At 40.4% G+C, this 14,961-nt stretch overlaps 1 protein-coding gene across 5 annotated transcripts in view; it reads right to left on the minus strand.

Moving 5' to 3' along the window:
* ARHGEF3 (Rho guanine nucleotide exchange factor 3) overlaps positions 1-14,961 on the minus strand; it is a 679,117-nt gene that overhangs the window by 26,305 nt on the left and 637,851 nt on the right. For all 5 annotated transcript variants that reach the window (XM_068253700.1, XM_068253704.1, XM_068253703.1 and 2 more), the window contains 5 exons: positions 14,446-14,553; positions 8,804-8,974; positions 6,632-6,694; positions 6,075-6,171; positions 5,917-5,993 (listed from right to left, as the gene is read on the minus strand). In XM_068253700.1, coding sequence (XP_068109801.1) covers positions 5,917-5,993; positions 6,075-6,171; positions 6,632-6,694; positions 8,804-8,974; positions 14,446-14,553 — 516 coding nt within the window. The remainder of the gene's footprint in view (positions 1-5,916; positions 5,994-6,074; positions 6,172-6,631; positions 6,695-8,803; positions 8,975-14,445; positions 14,554-14,961) is intronic.

A 14,961-nucleotide genomic window follows, 5' to 3' on the forward strand; every position in this document is an offset into this window, starting at 1 on the left:
TCAAACTTGAGGTGCATTTTTGCAGTCATCGGCATGTGTCTAATATGTGGTATTCAACTGTCTTCCCCTTTGTTTAAATAGATTTGTATGTGTTGTCTGTAAAAAGCAACCAAAAATGTATCACTATAAAAATGAGTAAAATAAAATAAAACTAAGCGGCTAACAAAAGAATAACACTCAGTAATTTGTTTTGCTGAAGTCTGAACAATAATACAGACCTAATGAGTTTTCTCTTATTACTATATGATTGGATGGTCTTCACCACTGTATGTATGTATGTGGTTTCAGTATGACAGAGCATTGAGTGTGATGCTACATGATGGCACATATAAACCTGGTTGCCTGCCAGGAGCATGTGAATATATAGGCAGAGGCCAGCCAGCAAGTCCCTATGTGCCTGTACTCGATCCATGATGTGTGCATGTGGACTTTGGCTTTATTGATGCCTCTGTCACCTGCATTTGCTGCTGTACTATTTGCCCTCTCATATGACAGCGAATACAGGTGAGAGAGACTTCAATAAAGCATGAGAACACACAAACACAGCATGGATCGAGTACAGATGCACAAGGACAGCCTGCCAGGCATCTGCCCATATACTCATACGCTCCTTTCAGGTAGTTGGAAACGGTTTTATATGCGTCAATCTGCATCTTTTTTTTTTTCAGATAACCCTAACTTATCCTTCTAGCACTAAATTATCTTTCTGGTGCCTAAACCAAATCCACACTCCCCCACGTAAACGTCTTCCTCATGCCTAACCTCAACTCAACTCCCTATCATTTGCTGATTCTAATCATTAACATTTAAGCCAACATTAACCACTTCCTAACACATAACCCTCTTCTCCCACCCAATGTTAGCTCATTCCTAACCATCTCCCTCACTCTTGCCGTTAAAAATGAACTTCCTTTTGCCCTATTTCCTAACACTAACCCTCCTACACCAACACCAAATCCTAACCAATAACCGTAACCGATAATCACCTTCAGTTATCTAAGTCCCTGACACAACAATTTAATGTGCTGATATCACCCTTAGTGTCAACATCTAAGCAATGTGACAGCAGGTACATTATTGTGGGGCCTAAACCACATACACCTACCATACACTTATATCTATACTGATGCAGCCTAGACATCCGAACTGTGCAGCAACAAATCAACGTGTTTCTCTCCATTAATCATTAATGAATTTCTGAAGATCCATCTGCCAAAATGAATTGTGTTGAATTCTTGAACCATGAGTATACCAACATCTGGTAGTTCTGCTCATGGTTTAGGCAAGCTAAAGAAGAATTGTGTATATAGGTAAGATTGTATACTATATTGCCAAGGATGGTTATGGTTATGTATAATTATATCTTTAATTTCCTGAAAGTCTGGAATACCAGTGTTTTAACCCTTAATAAATATCATTATGTTAAAGTTTTATATCCTTTATATCCACTATTTATGTAGACCAAAACTATTTCTTACATACACTGGGTTTGATTTACTAAAGAACCTCCAGTTCAGGGATCATAACAAATTCCTTAGATATGGCCTTGATTCATTGAGATTGTCTGCAATGAGGTGGCAAGGATTTGGAACCTTTGATTGGGTCATTTCAGACCTTGAGGGCTAGTAAAAGGTTAATGAACGAGAAGTTATACCTGTGGTTGAGTGCACATGACAAAATGAGAGTTTTCATTTAGGCTGCTTACACACACTTTAGTGCGCCTGTAACGCTCCCCCAACGCACAGCAATGTAACACAAGTGGGCTGTTCACACAGCCCACGTTGCGTTACATGTAACGCTGCACGTTCTCCAGAAAGTGCAGCATGCTACGGCGTTAGAGCGGCTATAGCCGCGTTAGACTGTTTGCACATGCTCAGTGGGGGGCAGAGAGGAGGCGGGGAGAGCCAGCTACAGTAGTCGCGCACATGGCTACTTAATATTCACTGCACTGGTGGCAGCTGATTGGCCGGCGGGACCACGTGATGCGGAGTGTCTCGCTTCGCATCACGTGGTCCCGCCGGCCAATCAGCGCCACTCTGGGAGACCATATAGGGATAGAGCCGCCTAGCGCGGCTCACTCTACCGTCCTATCTTGCAGCACCATACGTTGTGTTAGGTGCACGTTATGCGACCTTAACGCGGCACCTAACGCAACGTCTTGGTGTGCAAGTAGCCTTAATGCAGGACAGCTGGCTTATGGCCACATACATGGGACTGTATCCCACCATCATCAATTCAATACCTATACAGTAACCCTTAGTGTGGGCTGATATGACTCAGGCAATGTGTGTGAATTCTTAAACTCTTACTAGCCAATGTCAGACACATTTAATAACTCCAGATCAGCTTTTCAGGTGCAGGCCCATAATGTTTCCCTTCCAGGAAACCTCTTATGTTCATGTACCAGAATCTGAAATATATGTATATACTGTACGTCCTTTGCTATTACATGTTGAACTGTTTGCTTGCACTGTATTCCTGCCAGTTTTGCTCACCTATGAACTGCTGGAAATGTAATATAACACGCTGCCAATAAAAAAAAAAGAAAATCTGGCTAGTAGTTTGAAATAGAACTCTGAACTTCAGATTGCTTGGACAGGTTCTCAGATGTACAGCTTAAGGTCCAAGTTTTTATTCACTCACAGTGCAACTTCACCAACGAATATAGGTGCAGATTATACATTCTTGCAGAATCTCCTAATTTTTGTTTTTTTATGAAAACATCTCAGTCTATAGAAAACAGTCTCTAAAAATATGTTTTGGGTAAGGGCTCTTTTCCACTATGAAATGCGATCGCGATTGCGATCGCGATTCCGATCGCGATCGCAATCGCGTTTCAATTTCCACCATGCGATTGCGATTGCGATTGAGCTACTATACTCATTATAGTACAGCTCAATCGCATACAAAACGCGGCAGGACGACGATTGCGCTTTGACCAAAATCGCATCGCAATCGGATCGCACTAATGGAAATTGCTGCTGCAGTTTCCATTAGTTTAATGTACCTTGCGATTTGCGATTAGAAGCAAATCGCAAATCGCAGGCTAGTGGAAAAAGGCCCTAAGAGAGTGAAATAACTGAGAAACTACTAACATCAGCTGTTATTCAGGTTGCCTATTTAAATTCTAATTAAAGGTGCCTTTAGGGATGAATAAACAAGATTTCCTGAATGTAAACACCTGTTAATTGTTCCTCCTCAGTTACACAGCCTGAAAGCAGGCAATGTAAAGATCCAAATGCTTGAACAACCTAACCTATCATACAGCCTTATCCTGAAACCTGCTGTGTTAATGTAGCCCTCACAGGCAGGAAGCCAGGTTGGGTGTGTTGATTTTCTAATAGGCAGAACAATTCTGTGGAGCACAATGCACTCTTACCTCACTGAGTCAGACAGACCGCCCCCCTATACAGGCAAAGTGCAATCACAGATGTCAGCCAGTGCTGCTTGCCACAAAGGAAATCCAAAGTAATACCAGCTCCTATTTGAAGTCACCGAAGTTAATTACTAACTGCTGTTTCACGTTAAAAATGATTATAATCAGACTAGTTTCTTACTATGGATAATTGGTTCTTAGCCATATTACAGAGATTTCCTCTCACACCTAAGGCAGATGAATCAATCTGTTTAGCCTGTTTAAGAAACCTTGTATTTAAATCTAATGCACCTGTGTTGCTAAAAGAACATACGATATTTAGCCAGGACTATCAAAATACATTTGACAGTTTGCAGGAGAATTACTAATTATTATTCTTTTAGTGATCCCCTGTTACATGTGTAAGATTGGTGTCTAACTCCTCAGCTAAGCAGGTCTGAACCCGTTTGAATGAATTAATACCAATGGCTTGTTTGGAATTCTACGACAATTCCATGAATCAGAGTGAAACTTATTAGGTGCTGAGCTATTTGTATGGATTGGGCTATGAGTCATGCATTTAATTATTAGCAAGGGGACTGATAGGAAAACTGGTGACTTCTCATCTTAAATTGGCTAAACACTAAACTGAACCACACACTCGAACTCACTTCCACTTTTCTAGTTGTAATATAGAGAAATATACAAAAATTCTACTTCCTAATTCTCTTGAGGAAATTCCACACTAATAAAATATTCCATTATGCATAAGTTTTGTGGAATGTTTTCGAATAACTTGTTGAAACTGCTGGAAATCACCCAGGAAGCATGCGAGAAGGAGAGTAGGAGGCTAACGTCAGCCCACAAGACAGAAACCCAGTCATGCAACGTCACCCAACATTCCCATTTACAAATGCAGAAAATGTTATTAATGTGTCTGTTCATTTTTCTGGAAATAGGTAGATAAAATGTGCATACTATCTACATGCAGCAGAGGCTACCATAATATATATATATATATATATATATATATATATATATATATATATATATATATATATATATATATATATATATATATATATATATATATATATATATATATATCTCCATATATATATATATATATATATATAAATATATATATATATAGCATTCTGCAAATATTAACCTCCTACAAAATCACACAAAAAATGTCTGGTGTTTTGAAAGGACAACAACTACTCTATAGTTGTACTAGTTGCAAATCTTCAAGCAGTGTTTCTCAATATTATTCAAGCATGAACCCTTTATTAATTATACTGACCACCAAATAACCTTATTGTGGGTAACATCATCTCAAGTATCTTCACACACAAACATATTTAAGAAGAGGACATCATACTATCTATAAATGCTTTTCCAACATTAACATTTTTTCAATTTAAACATGCAGATTTAGGATTGGTTACATAACATACAATTATTAATTTATTTGTAACCTGTAAAGTTCACCCTGAGCCCATTGTAAGTACCAGCAGAGTTACTATAATTCATGGGGCCCCCCGTTGAAACTCTGATGTCCCCCCCCCCTCCTGATGTTCACACCCCTTCCTTTGCCTCCCCTTGGTGCCCTTAATGGCCTTGTGGCCCATCTCACAAGGGTCATAAAACAATTGTGGCCATCATGATCTTTACTTCCCTAACAAGCGTAGCCACAAAAACACCAGATCGAAAGTATAGTTCCCCCACAGAACTGTGCCCCCCCCCCCCCCCTTTGTGATCGCAGGGGCTGCTCCCCTCCACACACACACACAAAGAAAGTAATATTCCAGCTGTACTCCATGTAACTTATAATGACAGCCAAATGAAAGATATGATAGCTACAGTTCAGAAAAAGAATAAAGCACAAAACAGAATTACATAGATGGATAAAGATATCAGCAGAATGAATTACTAAAAAGTTCTAGCATCTCTCTGGGGCCCTTATTCAATTCACCTTTTTTCCTAAGTTTTCTCCTAGGTGATAATTTAAAAATACTTTTTCTTGCTTGTGGGAGTTTTAAAAGGCATTATAATGCTATGGACCCATATGCAATTTCTCACAGGAGTTATATTTCATCTTGTATTTATAATCATTTTACAGTACTTTGCAATTGAAAAAGTACCAAAAAATAGGTGAAAAGGTTCTATCAAAATTATTTTGAGTATTTTCTTGCTTGCCATTTTTCTCCTAGGTTATATCTTTACACCAAATCAATAAAATGCCTTTTAAGACACTAGAAAGCAAGACAATAATCAGAGTAATTTTGGCAGTACCTTTTCCCCTACTTGTTGGTACTTTTCCAAGGAAAAGTTATTTTAAACAGAATATAAAAAATTAGTTCCTATGAGAAAACTTTTGGAGATAAAGTGAATTGAATTATGGTCTGGGACAGCAGTATTGTAATTTGTAAACCTGATTTCCCAACATGAAGAAGTCACATTTTACTCTTTCTTGTAAGGGAAACTCAAACATTTTACATAGTCTGCCCAATGCAATTTCATGATGTATTGAATGCAGCCAGATTATCATATCTTACCCAGCCCACTAAGATGTGCCCAACGTGTTCTGTGGATCCATCTGGTTTCCTTACATCACGGAGGCGTCCCAGAAGATCTATGGAACAACAACAAAACACATTGAAATAGGCTTTGTTATAGGAGTGAGTCAAATTAAGTCAAATGAACAGAAAAATACCTTCATGGAGGGGTATAAGTGAATCCAAGGTGCCAAAGATTTGATTCAATTCTTCTTCTGTCATTATGGAGAGTTTCAGCATTGGGTCATGATATGCCTGACAGATGAAAATGTATTTAGTCAACCAGAGGCATGTTTTTATAGATGGAGGCAGAGAAACAGAATGAGCAAAGGGTAGACGTGCTAATGTTCCCTCATTAACTGGATGGAGGAGGCAATCAGAACTCCTCCTTACACCTTAGGTACCAGCTGTACCCTTGTAGCATAAAAAGTTTAATCCACAATAGCAGAAAAAAAGAAATACATAAAAAGTTCCATGCCATTTTGATATTCATCTGTGCAAAGGTTGCATTTTCATGGGTGGATGGAATACACACAATGGATGTCTGAAGGAGGTTTTTAGACCGAAAGTATATTATTTGAATCTTCTAAAGATAGCTAACAAATGGCATCATCCTGATTGGATGGCTGTCAGTACAATACTCTACTACTGTAATATTTTCTGGACAAAGTCTTATTTCTCTTTATCTCCCAATCCTATTTCATTGTTGACTTACCTTTTTTGCCAGTTTCAAGTCTTCTATTAAGTCTTCTTCTCCTTGAGATAATTCAAAAATAGCCTGAAGAAATCATTAGAAAAACCGTTTGTTACACAAAAACACGATGTTCTTTCATAACTGTCATATACAAACTGTCCATCTATCAACTATGACATACAGACTTGGGTATACATATGGCCTAGATCAGCTTATTAAATCCATGTCACTGAACAGAACTTCTCAAGTCATTTCCACTATAGCGAATCCGCATGCGTTATCCGCATGCGGATTCGCATAGCCAATACAAGTGGATGGCCCTGTTTCCACTTGTCAGTAATTCTGAGCGTTTTTCTGTGCGGGAGAAATCTGCACGGAAGAGCCCTCAGAATTTGCACCCCACACACCGCTATGCAAATCGCCGTTAATGTATTTAATAGTGAAATCGCATGCGGTTTTGGCATGCGTATTTTACCGCGATTTCACATGCAATTTCGCATAGAAACTGATGTTAAATCACACAGGCAGTGACATGGTTAAAATCGCATAAATACTAACCTATGCGAAATCGCATGCGAAATTGCGGTTATATACGCATGCGGAATCGCACCCGCATGCAATTTTGTCAGCGGGGAATCAGCGGCGATTCCGCACCGCACAAGTGGAAACGGGCCCTTAATAATGTAGTTAGCTTTAAAAAAGAAATCCGCTATTTCAGAATATTAGACTCTTCTGACAGGTAATCTTTACTTTATAAAATCCCAAATAACCTTGCTCAAAGATAGATTTAAGACAAGAAACATGAAGCAAAACTGGTGCCATTACCAATCAGACTTTCCCTGTTAAACAAAACAAGAGTCCTAATAAACATTTCTCCGTTTATCGTTAAAGAAAAACTTTAGCCATCAGCAAGCATAAAAGTACTCTCAAATTTTACATTTAATATCATTTTTCCTTTCTACTGTTTGGTACTTTTTACTTTTTTTGATAGGTGCTTAAAGGGTATTTTGAAGATATCATGTAAAAAATTTGCAGAGATAAAACTCAGGAGAAAAGTGAAAGTGAATCCTTAAATGAGGTTCAAAGATTCTACTACTGTGAGCAGTTTTTCTTTGACCTGTCTTGATAGATCTGTTCCTCAGATGTGTGCAAGCACTGGTGTTATAACTGCTTATATACATTTTATGAGATACAGTTCTTCACAAAATGTTCTCAGAAACTTTGTTCTCAAATAAATACATCAGAGAAGTAAGTAAAATCATGGAGTGATGCATCATGGGGCACCTTATATGCTCACATAAAGCGGAATTATTGCAAATGCCATCTGTTTTAAGAAGGAAAAATTACATTTAACATTGCTTTTTTTTTTTTTTTTTTAGCAAGAGGGCTTCTGGTCTTTTTGAGCCCCTCATACTTTCCTATGGGTTTGGGGTCACCATGAGCTACCTGGGTATTCTGTGGTTTTGGTCCGAGCCCTATCCCATAGAGCTGTATCAATCCATGCCATGCACTGAGGAGGACCATAAAGTTTGAAACAGCAGTATGCATGTTGAATTGGTGTGACACTGTAAAACAAATGAGATATAGGCTCACTATACAGTGGTTTTGGATTTTCGCCTGGCTTTTAGGAACATAAAGATATGATTTGCATGTTTGGGAGTGATGCATCATGGAAAAATGTACTTGCTTAATTAAAAGCTGAATTACTGCAAATACCTTCTGTTTAAATATAGCAAACAAAGATCACAGAGGTAAAAAGACTGAGATCCCCATCCTCTGTCACAGGCATCATGTGTGGTGGAAGTAGAGTCACTGTTTGAGGGAAAATGGCCACTTATGCACTCTCCTTGAATCCTATCTCTGCTCAGAAGAGAGCCCATAACTAACCAATAATAGTAATATTCTTCTAAGGGGAAAGTAAGTGATCTCACAGGGCTCATGCACACTATGAGGTTAATTCACTAAATTACAGTAATATTGCTTTGCGCACACAGTGCACGGCTATTTCACCTGTGGTACCATGGTAGCCTCTACATGTTCTATGTTCCACAGTAGCCAGGCAGCCACAGGTTGTCTTAGCCTGCATTAACACAGCAAGCTGCGCATGTATATAAAGTGTAACCAGCTGTATTTTTTATTCAGCAGCCTTTGCAGAATATTCGTTAGCAGTCTGAACAAATGAATAACACAAACCTCCTGGCGCTTGATCTCCTTGGATGTGAGCACTTGATTAACACAAACATCGAAGGTCTCGCTCCACAGCTTGCTATCCCTGCGTTTTGTGATGGGAGGAGGGGCATTTCTGGACCAAGGTCTTGGTGTAAATAAATCAGGACGACTGTCACCTCGGAAGCTGATGGAACGCTGCAGTAAAAATAAAGGAATAACACTTGTATGCATATAAACCTTAGAGAAAACTTCAACAATAACTGTCAGTATACTGCTTGATATTCATGAAGGTAACTAGTGATGTGTGAAACAACACCCAGAACGTGCTCACAAGCTAGCTGGGGAATGCTCTTCTGCAATAATATGCATATTTCAAAATATTTCCATGTTCATTATTCTGTCCCATTATAAAGATTCATACCTCCAAAGTAAATATGCCCTTACTGTCTGTGTGCAGAAAAAACAGGCCCCCTTTTTATCCCAAACTAAAAGACTGTTTCATGTGCACCAAATGAGGACCTATACTGCGTACGAGAGATAACGGCGCTGGAGACTTGGGCGCAGGATTCAGCCGGTATATGGCTGATCCTGCTGCCGCACAAGTCACGGCCGTATTAAATACTATTCCCCCTCCAGGCCACCATGGATAGTGGGGAATGAAATAATTCGGCTTCCAGCAATTGCTGGAAGCCGGATTATTATGTTTTAAAAGTAACTTCAGCTCCGTCTTCTGACGGCGCTGAAGTTACTCCGTGCCTGCTATAGCTGTAATTCCTATTACGGCCTATGGTGGCGCCAGCTGCGCTCAAATCTCCTGCACTGCGCCCAAATCTCCTGCGCTGGTTTTAGCGTGTTCTCCTATACTGGCTAGAAAGTGCATAAGCAAGAACGAATCAATAGAGCTTCCAGAGGCTGCTAGTGGCACCGGAACAGCAGGATTATTGTATAATTACATTTGGAGAGCATAAAGATCCTCTACCGAGGAAGATTAAATAGCAGTAATGCATTTGTAAGTGCACTAGTCTTTTAAAACCCAAGTTCATTGTTTGAAAGTATCCATTGCACTTTATTTCCTTATGTAATGTTTACTTTCCTTAAATTTTCTCAGTTTAAGGATTCTTCTAACCTAAGCACAATTCAGCGCATGTAGGGAAACCTTCACTATCTTCTTTTCATTGTTGCTCAGTATTCCATTTCAGAATCATGTCCCCCTTGCAATTGTTCTGTTATGCAGGTTTTTCCTGGAGCTGAACACATTGGGGGGGGGGGGGGGGGGGGGGTGTAGAGAACACATTTAGCACCAAGAAAATCGTGTGCTGCTGTAGCTGACCACAGGTATGTAAATTGGAAGAATGCATTTTTCAGTGTATTCACCTTTATGCTGTCTCCTTAAAGTGGACTATGATACCAGTTACTACTTTGATCACTGCTGATTCTACGATTTTGTGCCAAATTCAAACAGTAAGCCAAACAAAATTGGGGAAGGCAAGCAGACGAACACCACAAGCCACTAACAGCAACTCTGTGGTGTTTATAAAATATAAAAAAGAAAAAAGGCACACACTAATTCAACAGTACAAGCATTTAAGCAAGGCAACAGCTGTTCAAGCCACAAAAAAGGAAGCTTTGGACTCAGAAAGAAATCTAGCCAAAACATAATTTAACTTTCCACATTGGTGCTCACAACTGTAACTAATAAAGCCTCTCTTTCAGACTTAAGACATATTTTCCTTGACCTCTTCATACGGGCAGCTCCTGCAAAGTATTAAACATCTGTCCCCAAAACGTTACAGAAGGAGGCTGCTGCAGCTGCCAAGGTGGGATCTTTCCAGGCCAGTGACTGTACACTATTTTCTGTTCCAGTCACGCTATATGCTGCTTTCTGGATGAAACACAGGCGGCCGAGGTGACTTCAGCAATCTTATGCCTGTCTGTTAATGCTGCCTTTGTATGCTTTCCACAGCCATATGGAGGACAGGAGGCACTCAGAGCTCTTGCTCGCTAATATATATTACAGAGATGTCTGTGTTATGGGTGCATTTCCCACACATGCATGCACTGATCTGAGCACAAGATCTCACTTCTGACATTATTTCACAAGCCTTCACTTCAAAGTAGACCATGTTTTGCATTACAAAAAAATAACATGTCTGGACTTCATGGTTGCTCTAGGCTTACTGCCAATACTTAATTTTAAAGTTCAGCTCCATGAATCAGATTTGTTTTTGTTTTTTAACTTTTGGATAGTGTTAGAACTACTTTTGTGTTTTTAATGCTGCTTGAGGCCAGAAACCCACTAGGAGCAATTTCTAATTGCTAGTGATTTGAAAAAGCTCTTGCTAATGCAATGCTAGGGGGGATTTTTATAAAATCAGATCGCTCAAGTGGGATCACACCCATAGCATTACATTAGCAAGAGTTTTCAAACTGCAAAGCGCTCGGAAAATTTCTGCCATCTGACAAGAAATGGGTAACAGACAGCAACACACAAACCTTTTGTTTAGAGAAAGATAAAGTTAGATGATTCATCAAGTTTCCATTGCTGCCCCTAATGATTTGACTCCAGAACTAGCAGGGTTAATATTAAATCAATGGAAGTCCTGAAAATAGGAAGTGCTGGAACCCTAATCGTTAGCAAACATATGATCACTGATGACAATGCAATGATTGAACAACGTCTGATGGCAAAATGGCTTGTGTGAATTCAACAACAGCACAACAATGGTCAACTGATGAGATCGCTAGCAGAAGCTCAAAACTGAGAATCCAGGAATACACAGCTAGCCATGCTTGAAGGCTTTGAATTTAACAATCATTTATCATTGTCCAATACCTGTGTTTTCTACTGACTAACACCAATTATCGGCTGAACGGATCAGCCAGGATGGATCAGTCTATGTGGACGATAATCGTGGTCAATCGGTGGCATTGTTTTGCTTCTACCTCCCCCCCCCCATACTTGGGGTGTTACGGCATTCCTCGTTCATTATGGATGATGATAGTGTACCATGTGCCTGAACCTTCTGAGTTTCACATTCTTGTATTACATCCCTGAGCTTTGCTTGAATGTTCTATCTGGTGGCATTGTCATCGTCTTTTGCAAATTGTCCCCGAAGTGACAAGGTAATTCCCACCTGTATATAATGGTTAAGGATACAGTCATCTGATGCCAATCATCCAACAGTTTCATCATGCCTGTTTACTATACAGTTTAATGTGCATGGCTATGCAGTGGATAGTCAAAGAAGGTGTGTGCTCAGACCAGGAAGCACCTGCTTATAAAAGCTGCAGAAAATGACTCTCAATGCAAAACTCATGCAAATTGCATCTGCTTGCTGACAAGGCAGGCATGGAGCTTTCGGGCACAAGAGTGCTCGGGGAGTGTCAGTGCTGCTTGCCATTTCTTGGGGGCCCAGGAGGCGTAGGCCCCTGTTGAGATGCAAAGCATTCTGCGTGGGTCCACTCCTGCAGGGAAAGCAGTGAGTTAGTTTCATACTAGGTAACACATGATGCAATTTTCTGACAGATTTACTGTCAGATCGACGATTTCCAATATGTCCGTCCATAGAAGTGAAGGAGAAATTGATCGGAAATCAGATCAGACATGTTTGAAATAGAGATGGCCCAGCCTTGGAGAACGCATGGAGAAGCACATGATCAGTTTTGATCAGCTGATAGATTTGTAAGCCTCTGATTTGCTGGTCATGATCATGTGTTAAACCAGGAAGTCATCTCAGCAAATCAGAGGCTTACAAATCTATCAGCTGATCAAACTGATCATGTGCTTCATGTGCCATTTCTAGTTGGAAATAGTCGATCTGACAGTTAATCTTTCCGAAAATTGCATTGTGTCTACTTAGCATTAGACCCTGCATATTCTGGCAAGCAGATGCAATCAGCAAATGCTATGCCATTTGAATTAGTCAATAGAAAATCAGGCAGCCAGTGTATAGTGAGGAGAACCTGGACAGAGCACTCACCTCTATGTTTCTCTCCAGTTTTCACACAGTTTAAAGTAAGAGAGAGCACCATTGGCTTCAACAATAGGCTTATGTTAGGAGCATAATGCCGGGCATACACGGGTCGATCCGGCGGCCGGTTAGCCGTCGGATCGACCCCCGCCGCGTCCCCGCTCGTCCGCACGGATCGATTCCTGCTCGTCCCCGCTGGCGCTTCTTATCACACGCTTGATTCGCCGCTATTGTCCGCCTGCGGGGATCGAGCGCGGAATCGATCCCCGCGGTGTTCGGACACGTCGGATATTATCAATCGAGCCAACAGGCTCAATTGATAATCCTCCCCTCGACGCCGTGTATGCCCAGCATAACAGGTACACACAATACATGTTCCAGGCGGAAACTAAAAGTAGTGTATGCACCTGTTATGCTGCTAATTTGAAGTGTGTTAGGAACATTAGATTGAGTGTCTTGCTGAGGCACAGCGAGTGATGTGAATTGTTCCATGTGCTCTTAATGTACACTATTAGTACCAATGCCAATGCTATAACATTATTGGATGTGATAAATACTATACAAAGCTATTTCTTCCCTAGAGTTTGGTTTTATTTACATGTCCACATTAAAATTGTTTATGTGTTCAAGTTTATAACATATACTAAGAACTTTATCCATTAGAAATTTGTGCTAACACAATTATGAGCAAGATTCTGCCCAATTGGCGGCAGCTCAACACTGCATGGCTCAGATGTGTTCTTCACACAAGATTTATGTAAATATAGGACCCAAGAACTTTTTAAATGTGAAAACTGTGTTGAAGAGAACTCAAGGTGGTGCGTGTGTGGGGTAGATGGGACACAGAGGCATGTTCTCTGCCTCATGACATGCCTCTGTGTCCCCCCACCGCCCTCTCTGCCTCCCCCACCGCCGTGCTATATCCCCCCTAAATTAGCGACAATATTTGTTGCTATCTCAGAGGGTAATTGGAGGAGAGGGATTCTCTGCTCAAAATGCCCACTAGGGGTGTTCCTGCAGGCTTTCCAGAGCTGCCGTTGGGCAGCTCTCTCTCCCTGGCCATGCCCCTTGCAGCTCCCCCGCCTCCCTGAACGCTGGGAGAGAGATGGATCTCTTTCCTTCCAGCGTTGTGACCTAGAGGTCATGAAAGTGAAAGTGGGGCAGCACGGGCCTCAAGAGTGGCAGAGAGCGGCAGGGATGGCGGCTACCTGATCTGCCCAGCCCTCCGGATAAGGTAACCAAGTTTTTTTAAATTATATGATCATACCTCAAGCTCTCTTAAATCCTTTCAAAAACATACAGTAGTTATGAAAGTGTATTACTCCTATAAAATGCTTATTTAACCCATTAGTGCACTGCTTTTGACTCCAATCTGCAAAACTTTTTGTGCTGTAAATTCTTGGAAAACTTACATCTCTCTCATACTAACAGAAAATATAGAAACTGAAAGCAGAAGTCCTATGTTATTGTCTCACACTGCCCCTAGTGATAAGTGGCCATAAGTACACTTTACAGCAGTACTAATTAGAAAAAGGAAAATGTAACAAAAGAAATAAAAAAAAATGTGCTACAATAAATTGGTCTGGAGCACTTGCAAGCTTCTAAATAGATTGGCTGCAAAAGGGTTAAGGCTGGTTTTGGAGATCCGAGTTAACAGTTATAGAAAACAGAAATTTCAAAAAAGAGCTCACTTACCTGGAGTGACTGGCTGAAGCGCTTCAAGGGAGTTGCCCGTACTGGGGGAATGAGATTTGCTAGTGATGTAACCCTTGAAAGTGGTTTAACCCGTTTAGTGCTCGGCTCCTGTAAGCAAAACAAAGTGAAAAGTGCATTAGTAAGATCTAATTGTATCTCCAGATTATGCATTCACTGCTACATTTTATTTGTAGCACATATATAAAGATGGTACATCAACCTAAACACTAGAGAGGATAAATAAAGATGCTAAAAATTATGGCTTTAAAGAGGAGCTGTTAGGTATAGGGTCTCAGAGAAAATAAACACATATATCAGTAGCTAAAGATTGGCTGTACTTACATTACATATGCATTTCACTGTCCACGTTTGGATTCCACAGAATTTGTATATAGTATATGCAGAGAATGATGCTCCTGACAGCTCATGGCAGGTTCCATGTTTGTGAAGCCAAATGTGTCGTCATGTCCTGCCTGCTTCTGATCACAGAACAGCTCATACTGAATAACACTAGTT

The sequence above is a fragment of the Hyperolius riggenbachi genome, chromosome 9 (genome assembly GCF_040937935.1).
Source record: "Hyperolius riggenbachi isolate aHypRig1 chromosome 9, aHypRig1.pri, whole genome shotgun sequence".
NCBI classification, from domain to species: domain Eukaryota; kingdom Metazoa; phylum Chordata; class Amphibia; order Anura; family Hyperoliidae; genus Hyperolius; species Hyperolius riggenbachi.